Source organism: Lycorma delicatula, chromosome 5 (genome assembly GCF_047948215.1).
Source record: "Lycorma delicatula isolate Av1 chromosome 5, ASM4794821v1, whole genome shotgun sequence".
NCBI classification, from domain to species: Eukaryota; Metazoa; Arthropoda; class Insecta; order Hemiptera; family Fulgoridae; genus Lycorma; species Lycorma delicatula.
The window spans coordinates 130,725,626-130,739,349 of record NC_134459.1 but is presented as its reverse complement, the minus strand read 5'-3'; the positions used below and the strand labels follow the sequence as shown (position 1 = coordinate 130,739,349).

Genomic DNA, 13,724 nt, shown 5'->3' with positions numbered 1-13,724 from the left:
AATATTGTGAAAAAGTTATATAAACTATACTATACTATATCATACTATATATTTATTTTATTATACTATATATTAGTTTATATCTAAAAAAACTAGAGGTATATAAACTAGTATAGGATGAAATTTTATAGGAAAATATAATTTTAAATTATGTCTCGTATGATTTTTCACCCACTCAATAATAATTAGAAGTTTAATAAAAATAAAGCTTTTTTTTATAAGCTTTGTAAAACTTGATAAAATATAACAGTCACGTTTTTAATATTCAGAATACAAATGGGAGACAGTTAGCTTATGATAAACTAAATCTTGTTTTTAAAAAAGTAACTTTTTATTATTTTAATTAATATAGAGAAAAATAGAAATAATAAAAAATAAGTTTTTAAAGTAATAAAATAATCATTGTGAAAAAATGTAAAGTATTCTTTTAAAGAAGTAAAAAAAAGATAACCACAGAGAGATGACGGTAAAAAAACCGGTAAGATTATTTATTTTTTAATTTGTTTATTTATAATTTTTATAACCATTAAAGAATAATATAACAAAAATTCTCATATAGAAGATAAATTTTATAATATTATACTTCATTTAAAAAAAAAGAAAACGAAAAATTATTAAGAACAATTATTATACGATTTCCAAACTTTTAATGTTATCTCTCACTCTACAGATGCCCTTTTATCAAATTCAGCATACTCTCCTGTCTTTCCCACCTTCTAAACTGGTAAATTTCACTAAATTCTTCTAAGTTTAGATAATATTTACTCCTGAAATACTGCATGAGACCGAGTACCGAAGCCCTGGCAACTGTCATCTAAGACATATTCTTCCGTAGCCATAAAAAAAAGCATTAAGAATAATTTTTCATATATTATAATTTAGAAAACTCTTCAATTTTGTGATTGGATGGTTCATCATATCCGCCATATACACCATATTCACCATATCTGTCATATTGATAACAGGAAAATGTGAAATAATGTTTATTCATATGAATGAAGCAGTGACGTAATACTGGTTTAGTTTACATTGTGCTACCCATCGGGTTGGTCTAGTGGTTAACGCGTCTTCCCAAATCAGCTGATTTGGAAAGTCGAGAGTTACAGCGTTCAAGTCCTAGTAAAGCCAGTTATTTTTACACGGATTTGAATATTAGATCGTGGATACCGGTGTTCTTTGGTGGTGGTTGGGTTTCAATTAACCACACATCTCAGGAATTGTCGAACTGAGAATGTACAAGACTAGTACACTTCATTTACACTCATACATATCATCCTCATTCATCCTCTGAAGAATTATCTAAACGGTAGTTACCGGAGGCTTAACAGGAAAAAGAGAGAGCGTTTACATTGTGCTAGAAAAATATAATTATAACGAGTAATACAGATGCTTTTATTCCTGTATACGATTACGTTTTATCTTATCCTTTATTAATCATCATAGACTTTATTAATTATTAAAATTATTGCAGCAATAAGATAAGTATTATTTGTCATTAAAATGTAATAATATGATACCATTAAGTAATATTTATTACTTAATTGAACTAATGGTGTTAATAAATTTACGTTTCTTGTTTTTTTCATAAAGATAAGGGAATATATGACAGTGAATGACTTCAAAGAATTACAGCTTAATTTCAATGCTATAAAGTATCAGAATTTTAAAAACTAGACTAAATAAGATTAGATATAAGGTGGTGAAGCAGATACTGTACTGTATTATATCAAGTTTTCAGAATTAATTTCTCTGTAAATGTTAATAATTAAATTAACATTTATTAGTCATTAAAGAACATTATTATTGTACTTCAAACCTAAAAAGAAAAACGTTTTTCCACCGAATTTTCAATTTTACGCTGGATATCATAAAATCTTTCGGAAATACAGATCTAAGATTTATTGAACATTTTAGATCTAAAACATAAGAATCCATAAAGTGTACTTTTTATACACTACCTTAAAAATATAAATATGATTTCATTTCACCAGAGGAACTGAAATTCGGGCAAAATTTTCGCTAGCCGTAACTAGGTAACAAAATGTTTCTGGACATATGTTTGAATGAACTTTTTTCTTTATTTCAATCTCTAGAATCAGTTACCAAATTATTTCCTTTTCCTCCTGAATCAACCTATACATCTAACTAAATAATTATACATTTTAAACTGTTTTATTAACTTATAAAATTACCGATTAATACAAAAGTACTTAATATACTGATTTAATATTTAAGTATAACACTGAAAATATATTTACTGTATAAAAATAATTTTCAGGTGTTATATCGGATTGTAAATATTTTACAAGAGTATTAAAAATGCTTACTTGAACAATTTAACTATTTTTTTTTTTCAGGTAACTAATAAAAAGCAAAAATAAGTTAATTATGATTTACCTGTATATTGGCCAATCGACTCCCTCCTTATACCAAATCACAAGGCTTACACGATCACTTAATACTGGAGGTGTCATATCACACGGTAATTTAGCAACACCACCTGCTACGGCAATTGTTTCCGAAACAGTCACTGAAAAATAAAGAAACAAAACTCTTAATGTACGAGTTATGATTGTCTTCAATAATTTTCAATTTAGAATTATTAAATGTCAAAGGTCTAAGGTATTTATTTGATAAAATATAAAATATTATATAAAGCTTGCATATATGTATATATATATATATATATATATATATATATATATATATACACTATTTATTTACAATTTGCAATTATTATAATTAATTTTATAAATCCATACTTACCATTATATGATAACATATAACTATATGTTATATATATGTTATGTAATATGGCTACATACCATTAGTATAAAAACGCTATAATTAAATAGAATAGAATAATTTTTTTTCTTTTTTTATCTTTATTAATGAACCACTATCCATTTTAATACCGTATAAGTAATAATTTATGTAATCTAGGTTTTTTAAACTTTTAAATATATAGAATTAAAATGTGTTTTTCGTTTAATCAATCTCCTATTTATATACCACACAAGTTTTAGTTACATTTTTTGACTAAAACATTTATTATTTTTTTAAATATAAATGAACACTTTCTGCTAATTCAGGATACGACTTACACAATTTAAGAAAGCTTTACGATCTGTAGAAAAAGTAGAAAAGTTTAAAAAGAAGGTATAATAATTAAAAATAATATGAAAAACCACACAAAAGAAGAAAAAGACACAAAACATAAGTGTGTTCGTAAGTAAGACTCGATTAAACCAAATTGTAAAGATTTTTTTTTTTTACCTTGAGAACAAACTAGCAAAGAATAGTAGAAAGATCAGGTGCCAATCCAAAATGAACCTCGCAAACTAGCATGAATACTAACTGTGTATGTATATATATATATATATATATATATATATATATATTTAAAAGAAATTTCAATAAAGAAAAAAAATTGATATTTTTTCATTTGAAATGGTATACATTCGGATAAGAAACAACATTAAACTTTTTAAGTTATAACAGATAAAAAATAAATAAAACCTTTGTGAAATGTGGATTTGGAAAAGAATGAAAAATATATCTCAGGTGGACAAAGGTAGTAAAGAGAATACCACAGCAATGGAATGAAAAATACATTACTAAATCCATGGTAACAAAGAAATTGACCGTATTTTTTAGACACAACGAGTTTGAGATAAAGGCTAGTTGAAGAGAAAACGGAAGGAAGAAATTGTATAAGAAGACCAAAACTATTATACACGAAAAAAGTTATATAATACAGTCTAAAAGCAGAGTTTTACTGAAGGTTTAGGATTATAACAAAGGGAAAAGTAGAATGGAATCCATGAATTTTGAATACCTACAAATCTAAAGAAGTTAAAAAAAATGATAATAAGTAATAAATGCTTTATTCATTCATTATAATACGTTTATACATGATATTTTATCTACAAATTTGAACAATTCTAATATCAGTTATTTAATTCCTTCATTTAGACTTATATTCAAAATTTATTGTATAATCAAATATCAAATTAAAAAAAAAAAAATGTTATGGATTACTTATAATATCATTACCTTAAAAACGATTAAAACAAAGTTTAATAAGAAAAATGAGCTATATCTTTGATTGGAATCAAACTCTACAACTATCAATGTACCAAAAAAAAAACTGGACATCATTTAACACTACTTTTAGAGTCTACTTTTTTTTGCTATACTTTTTTTAAAGAAAAGTAATTTTGTATGCATAGAGAATTCAACTCACAATACGACGTTATCCACAAAACAGCTGCTTTGTACGCAACAGTTGTGTTGTACAATAGTTTAAACAAGAGGTCAGTAATCGCCCTCTGTTTTAAACACAGGTAAATACACTTCTTTCGTAGTACAATATTTCAGTATTTTTACATCGTACTTAATTCTTAATAAATTTTCCATACATTAATTTTTTTATCGTTTCTGGTAATGAATAGCACAACAGGAAATAATTGTAGTATATAAAATATGATACCCAGTTAATACATAATAAAAAAAAAAATATTTTTCTATTTTGCAATCTAAACATATATATATATATATATGTATTTGTATGTATTTTAACACTTTAATATATCTAAAATTTGTTCTTTGAGCAGCAATTAGAAGTTTTGAATAAATTGATGTTTTGATTGAGTTTCCAACCAGTATCTCTCTAATATTTATAGTACATGAGATACGGTTGTCTAGTTATTACAAGTTTGTAAGGAATAACCGGTTTGGTTTTCTGTTTTACGGTAGCAAAGGAAGTTGGTAACTTTCGGGTTTTCTAGATTTTCTTTATACATGGTATTAAAACATACTGTTGTTTTTTAGCTACATCTTAGCTATTTCTTTTATTTACGTAAAAATTTGAAAATGTTTAAAAAACTGTATAAAAATTATTTTATTTTATTTGCTTTTACATGTAGAAGGTGAATAATAGTAAATTCCTACCAAAAATATCTTAAGTAGGAATATCCTTGATCCCCAAACTAACTATAAATGAAATAAGATTTAAAAAAATTCATCTTGCTTCTTCATTATATATAATTAATGGCCGGTTTCATTTTGAAAAAGAAAATTAAATTACCTTCAAGGGGGAAAATTAATAAAATATAAAAACTACATTTAATTAAATAGTTTTAAGGTTTTTATTATTGTTAATTTATGTTGATGAAATATATTGAACTCCCTTTAAGATAAATAAGAAGATTCATTTCTTCGAACGAAACATGTTTAATAGTATGTTATTTAACCAAGAATTTTTCCGATAAAAAAGAAAAACACTTTTAAAAGTTTTAATTAATTAACCAGTAATTTAACAAGAAACTATTTAATTTCTCACTTTAATTAATTTACTTGGTTTAGATTCTTGTTGGTATTGAAAACAGTTACGCTTAACTTTCCAGGTGTGTTATTGTCTCTTCTTTTACATTTTATTAACCTTTTTGGCAATGAATAAATTAATTATGTAACTCCAAAAATAATCAATTAATGAAAAGATAGTAAAGAAAATTTATATACAAAAATATAGCAGTAATAGTCTACAGGAAAGCCTAGTTAAAACTGTTTGACACAACCTACAACTAAAAAACCATTTAATTCTATAATTAAAATCAATTGCTTGCTAATGAATCCATTCAAAACAACTAAACGAATTTATTGTGAAGAATTTACTGGTTTAAATTCATTGAAATACGGTAACTTTATGATGAATTTAATCTAATTTAAATTACAGTATAAATAAATGTGTCACGTGTTGAAAAAAGGTTACGTACTAATAACTGCAGACGTTAAATAAAATCGTGATCACACGTAAAAGTTTAATTGAAAATAATTTAATCTTAAATTAAATAATTAATTAAAAGTTTCTTAAAAACCTAATTGTTTAAGAGCGAGAGAAAAGTGTGAAAGAGTGGAAGGGAGAGGAAGAGTCTATTGATATTACTCAACAGTCGTTCTTCTATATTTTTCTATATTCTATATTTAAAAAAAATAAATTTCATTTAATTTTTTAAAGACTTAAAATGATTTTAAGAATTAATGTATATCAAAACATAAAAACTTAATTTAATTTAATAAATTACATGTAATTTAGTTTTAGGACATTCAAACTTTTGTAATTTCATAAAATATGAATATATTGCTTGCAGCTGAATTTTTAAACTTCATAAATGTATACCGGCAAATAAATGCTGGTTATGGGGGCTACGTACAATCGTTAAAGTCAATTTTCCCTTTTATTAAAAAATAATTGCTGTAAAATCGTGTAAAATTGTAGTTAAAATTTAATTAAGTAAAAAAGAACAAGAAATTTATAAAAATATAGTTTTAATTTTGAAATTCCATGCTATTTATTATGTAATTAACCAACAATGTAATTAAAATACCAATGTAACAATATCACAGGAAAAATTTTGTACTACGTATATTCCAGAAAGATATCTATTTTTTCTGAAAAGAATAACAAGTTTTCTTAGATATCTTAACTATATCAACTCAATTTTTTATTTTTTTAAAAATTACGAAATTCTAAAACTATTACAAAAAAATTCTGATATAACAATCATTAGTGTAATTCAATTAATCAAAATAATTTTAATAATTGTGGTATGTACCAAACACATAGAAAAAGAGAAATCTGTCCGTCAAAGGGATGAGCAGCCAAGTTGCAAATGAAGGGAAACTGTTGTAGTGCAATTAAACTACTCACAAATTATAAAATATAGTTGAATTATACTAATAAAACTTCAAATTTTGCTTTCATTGTTACTTCAAATTTAATTTTCAGTTATGTTTTTGTTTTTTAATTAATATTGTGTACAGTAAAAAAAGTAATTTACTGCTGTAAAACAATGCCCCGTACTAGTCTTAAGGAATAAATCTTTTCCGATGAGTTCCAACGTTAATAACTCGGTTAATAATAAAGATTAAAACCAATGATGAATTATTTTATGCCACAGTGACTTTTAAATTTTCCTTTAAGTATCATTTAATTAGTTAAAACTTTATTGGAAAAAAATTAATAAATTTGAATGCTATTTAATTATATTCGAATTTACATCCTTGTGATAAACAGAAACACATTTTATAATATGTATTATAGAATGCATATTATATGTATTATTTTTATACTGTATCTAAACTATAATTGCCCAAAAATCAATTTTTTAATAAAAAACTCAAGTTATAAGTTTTATTAATACCAACTAATATACTTATGTATATTTACACATTAATTTATTGCCGTAAAGTAAGTAAGTATAAAGTACTGTCGTAACTTATAAGTTATAATACAATAATTTATTGATATAATACTTAATATAGAATGATATATTTATAATATTAGTAAACTTATAACTTTACTGTTCTAACTTATAACTTTAGTTATGTAGGTAATACCTTAGTATTTTTCTCACATCAACAAATCTTGACCGATTGAAAAGAGATCTTGTTTTAATTCAACTTTGTATCACTTTACTGTTCTAACTGTTGTAACGCTGTTAAGCCAAAACGTTTTACCCAATTTTTATGAAACTGATCAGTAAGCTTCCACGGTATCAATCATAATTACGTTTTTGTAACAATTTCTCATGAATTTTTTGTTTAAAAATAATTGCTATCTTTCTTAAATATAATGATGGAGAGACGTTATTGAGAAGGTTTCAATCTCTAAAACACCAACCAACCAATTCGTCGTCTCGCCTCCACTCCTGATATTAACCACCATTTCAAATCAAATTCGGAGTAGAAACTCAAGTGTTAAATTTTCCATGTTTTAGTTCATGTTTAAGAAAAATGGTTGTTTCTGAGAATGTTTTCATTTCTTTCTCAGTACACTATTTTATCAGTTAATGTTACTATGATTTACGATAAATCTATTTTAATTGTTTCTTTATTTACAAAAATTTGAAAAACCAAGATTTAATAATAAACGTAGCGATATAGAGGACATCTCGCCGCTACTGGTGAGTGGTGTCCCTCAATACAGTACTACAAGATAATTTTTGAAGCTGACCAAAAATTATCTTTCACAAATTAAGTAACGTAAATCTTCCACAATTTTTAAACGTATTTTACTTCTCATTTTATTTATTAAATTTATTTGTATAGCTCAATTTCATAAATTCAACACAAAATAAGAGAGGCTAACTCTTCAAAAAAACTACTAGCCTGTTTCCTTATATACTCTTATTCTTTCATACCACCCTTGTCTTTCATATACAAGATACCACCACAAGCTTCTCTCCTTTTTATTTCTTTGGTCTAAAACTTGTTTTTATTTCTACTTTATCATCACACATAATATTCAAAGTTTTCTGTTACAACAAATATCAATAGCGGCTATTTTCTGACTTATTTATTTCTAACTCCATTACTATAATTAGTATTAGGTAACAGATTTAAGTTTTTTAATGCTTTGTTTTATATTTACTACTAATACTGTAATCTCGTAATATTTTATTAATAACTAGTTTTTTGTATAATTAAGTCTTGAAAACAATCTCACATCTAAGTAAAAAAAAAAAACGAAAACAAAAAACTATTTTTTTATTTAAATTATTAAAAAAAAAAAGTCGATAAAACACTTAAATAAATTTTAATAATTATGTCAGCAATAAAAATGGTCCACATAAAATGAATGCTTTAAAATCATCATATTTCTTTTTTTTTCAAGAGAAACCCCCATTTTGATTAAAATGGTTTTTAAAGAAGATTTTTTAAAAATTTAAATCTACTTCTTTTCCTGCTATTATATATTTTTTTTAACATCTCTAGTGAACAAAAAAAGGCAGTTATTTTTAATTTAGCAAGGTGAATAAGTACTTACTCATGAATGATTTAAATGTGTATTCCGCATTTCAAAGTTAATTTATAAATTCATATCTCTTTGTAGTATTCATTTTCTGCAATATTATTTTATACCGAACTTTTGTATGTATGTTTTTTTCGTTTGTAAATATATATATATATATGTTCTCAATATTTTTTTCATTTTCTTTTTTAATATTTAATTGAATTGCGGTTTTTATGTAGGTAGGTGGTAATCTTGCTATTTAATCCGAATATTTTTATGTTTAATCCATTTAAAAACTAAAAAACAATAATAATAGTATAGTAAAAACCTGAAAAGCGTTTTCAAATTGCTTCCATAGCGTAAGCATGACTATCAGGGTATATAAGTTGGTTTCAACGTTAAATTCCTGAACGATAAGTTTTATTTAAGAATTATTGAAAAACATAATTTTACCACATATTTAAATAGAATAAAACACGAACTATTTATTGTTATTCAAAACAGAACTAATATAACATAATCCAAAAAAAAAAAACAACTGTGAAAAGTTATTTAATAAACAAAAAAAAAAGTTTTATTTAACGTCTACAGTAAATGATGGTGCAGAAAAAAATATTAAAACTGTATTGCGATAAAAGTGAAATGAATAAAAAATAGAATTTAACATAAATAAAAGAACTTAAACAAATAAAGATTACACATAAAATACTCTTCAAAAGCAGTCAAATCCTGAAAAAAGTTTTCAAACATGACGGATTAGTGTACAATAATTTGCATTGTAAAACTTAAAAAAAATTGTTTTTTTTTGGTTAAGCAATCCTTTTTTGGATTATAAAAAATCGTGTACGTAAGCTTTTCTATAATATATTCGAAAAGGTTTATTATTTAAACAAATTTGCACGGCTACAAAGCATATACACAAAATGATACGCTATATACACGTAAATATAACTTTAATAATTTATTTTACCTTCATGTAACAGAACTTCATTTAAAATACGCTGCATAATGTTAAATTTCTGTTTAGAATTGTTTCATTATTTTCTTTAAAGTTTTTAAATAAAAACTTTGAAGTACATCAACAACTATCTAGTTGTTTCCAGAAATTTATAAAAATAAAATTAATTATTGGTAATGCACTAGCTAAAAAAAAATTATTGGTATACACCATGATTTATGAATATCGCAAGTAAATGATGAACTCACTCCAAAATAGAAAAGATTTCATAAAACCTTCTCGTTAGATTTTTGTATTTACATTATTTATTAGGTATCCAACAAAAGTTTAAAAAGAAGAGCACATCATACCTTTGACCCTTTTGACGAAATAATACTAAAAATTATACTTCAAATAATTCATCAACAGCTTAAAATAACCCAACAAAATGTTTTATTTAATTCCACTATTGCGTAATTCTACACTTATTTTATAATTAAATGCTAATGCTTTAGTTTTAATATTATAATTAAACCTTATTTGTGGTAAATTATTTGAATAAACCCGTCGATGGAGGCCTGTTTCTTGTGAAACTTTTGTCATTTCATGTATCATTTACTTAGAAATTTATTTATATTATTACATTATAATTAATTTAAGAAAAAGTGATAAAATAAATTTGAATAAAGTTACAAGCAATCTTTTTATTAATACCATTAGCGTTTTATTTTAGTTATTATTTAATTCAAAATATTACATTTTTAATAACTGATGTATATTATTTAAATTTTTGCGACTATAAGTCTTGAATAATATTTTTAATATATACAATCTTGTAGTTTACTTACAGAGAAAAAATATATAAATGTGTTAGAAGAAAATGTTAAAAAGTAAAATGAGATGAAATACTTTGAAATTTATACTAATTACTTTTGAGATTTCAAGATGAGTCTCAGAACTTATAAATTTGACGAAACTTAATAAGAAAATAGAAGATTATTAAGCATATATTGAACATTTTTTGTTAAAAAAAATTAAAAATTGAATGATACAGTAATAGAAGAAAAAATTCCAACGGAAGGTTATTGTAAACTAACGGATATCTGGTAAGGTGGAGTATAGTAAAATCTTGAGATCATAAAAGATTAAGACAAAAAAAATATAATAAAGAAGGTCAGGTTACCCGATCATCAAAACATATAAATATACTTTTATTTCTTTAATAAATTAAACAGAAAAGTTATAAATTGTTTCAGAAAATAAAATAAACGTATATCGGTTTGCCTTTTTTAATTTCGATCTGAAATTACTTTAGATGTGAAATTATTACAACTTACTAAAGGCCGTTCTCTTGGCAAAGTAAAAGGGTTTCATACTTTCTTCCTCTCTTCAAGAATGGTCTCATAATATTTAGAAATCCTGTTATTTCCAATAATTAAAAATGTTTCTTATTGTATTTTTCCACATACGGTTTCATCTATTTTAACAATCCTTTTTATTAAATATTCCTATTTCTTTTTTCTGTGTTTTATTAGTAATTGTATCTTGAGATTAAGAAATGTAACCGGCCAATCCGTAATTTCTTTTGAAACATGTGTTGTGTAATTTGTTATAAAAAACAAATTATTTAAGTATTACTTACAAGTAATAAATTGCAGATTATTTTCATTTCCAAACACAAAAAACAAAAAAGTCGATTGAAGAATAACTATAAACAGAAAAATATTACAAGTTTTAATATTTCTATTTATAGCTTTTGTATAAATTTAATGGACATAAAGATATATTAATATTACCAAGGTAATAATTGTATAAATAATGGATTACACAATCTTTCCTGTGATTTTATGAACAGAACCTACGCCTTAAGGAAATGATGAAAGATTCTACTGAATTCAGCAAAGGAGTTAATAATCAGTTCATTAATCCGGAAAATGATCAGATTAAAAAATTAATTACAATAAATTTTATAATTGTTAACAATAACTTTTTTTGTTATGAAAGAGCGAGCATCAACATTATAGTAATTAGCCCGGTGGTAAGTGGTAGTGTACGAAAGACATCTTTTCATTAGATGGTATTCCTGACCAGGATTCAAACCTAGTACCTCCGCATAAAATCCCGAGACGCTACCTACTCAACCACGGAGGTTGGCATTAATAACTTAATGTAAACTAAGCTTAATTGATTGACTAGTATTAATTTACTGATTTTTATATTTCTACATATTATGCACATTTTATAGAGGGATAAATTCTAATTATGCTGAACCGTTATGCCAATAGTTTTAACACGAATAATATTCTATATTCAATACATTATCTACTGGCAACGTAACACATATCACAAGGATTACAATTATTATCATTAAAAGCGTGTTGCCAAAAAATGCCCTTAGGCAACGTAAATGGTGTCTGTTGTACATACACCATGTAGGTGAGCTTTTAGACATTTATGTTTAAATGACATGACAACAGAAAAGCAGTATTAGGTTTGTTCTATCAGATTCCAGGTTTGATACTCGATCAGACTTGGCATTTTTAGTCTGCTACAAAATTTTCCACATCATATTTAGATGGAAATAAACAAATATTAATTATGATAATAAAGCTAAGTTGTAAATTAATCTTTAAAAACAATCATATACTTGCAGATGAATTGACAAGATACATATAGTAAGTAAGTCCTTTATTGAAAATTGCATACCCGTTATTATGAACAACTATCAACATCTTTAAGGCATACGAAGAGTGAAGAGGAATGAAATATTTACACGTCTTAAATTTTAGAAGTAAATATCCTGTTAAGCTTCTGATAAAAACGTTTTTATTTCATAAACTAATTGCAACTTTTAGTACTGAAATATAATGTTATTAATCTATATTTATTCTGATGTTTTTCTATGTGTTATAATAACTTTTAAAATATATAATTTTGATTTAATCTGTTTCTTTTCTTCTTATTTCGTTACGGTCACTTAAGGACCGCGTAACAATTTCATTTCCTTTTCCTTTGTTTCTTCTTTTTCTAACTATGCTCTCTCATATTTTCTCTATGCGCTTTTTCCTTTCCTCAGACAACTTTGTTCCTACCTTGGAAGAGCACTATTCTATCTTTCCTAAGTTGGAATCCTTTTATTTTTCGCATTTTCCTACGAAGGATATCTTTTCTGTTATTTCATCCTCTTTTACGTTGTTTCTTTCTAGATCTTTTTTTGATTTCATAGATCCAGCTTATGGTTAACTTCTTTTCCTAAAGGTACTTGAGAATCTGTATCGTTAACTAGTTATCATTCATTCTATATAACTGCCCAAAGAAAAAAAAAAAATATTGTTCCCGAAATCTTTTCTACGTTTTTATATAGTTCGTCATTACTTCTTACTTTCCACCATTCATCCGTTTTTAGAGAACCCATTATTTTCCTAATAACTCATTCCACTGACAATCTGTTTCTTTATTAATGCAATAATAATTAATTATTCAGTTGTAAATCTAACTACATAAAATGTAAAACAATTATTAGTTTTATTTTTTAAATAGATTATAATCGTCAAGTCTATACGATAACTATTGAAAAGCACTTGAAAAAAACCTCATTAAAGTATAAAGCTTACCTAAAAATCAAAATGTCTGGTTCACCTATACAGATTTTTAAAGTAAATAGATATTTATTTAAAAATAAAAAAAAAACAACTGTTAATATAAATTGTAATAAGCGATATATAAAATTATAATAATTTTTTTCAATATTTATTAATAGAAATAGTAATAAATCATTACTTATAAACGATTAATTATGAAGGTAAATTAATTGTCTATCTTATCTAGGTGACAAATTTAGGATTATTATTTATTTTAAAATAAAAACAGATGCTCTTCTAACATTACAGTAGAATATATCACCATGTTGATGATTGAAGATGGGAAGTATTTCTAATTAAATATTAGTTTAATGATCACTGCTTTGATGTTAGAATAATTGATAGAATA

At 24.7% G+C, this 13,724-nt stretch overlaps 1 protein-coding gene across 1 annotated transcript in view; it reads right to left on the bottom strand.

Annotated features, from left to right (window-relative positions):
• The window catches only part of LOC142324536 (neural cell adhesion molecule 2-like), a 1,211,812-nt gene that overhangs the window by 833,856 nt on the left and 364,232 nt on the right, over window positions 1-13,724 (bottom strand). Inside the window, exon 2 of the mRNA XM_075365375.1 lies at window positions 2,398-2,530. Within this exon, the coding sequence (XP_075221490.1) occupies window positions 2,398-2,530 (133 nt within the window). The remainder of the gene's footprint in view (window positions 1-2,397; window positions 2,531-13,724) is intronic.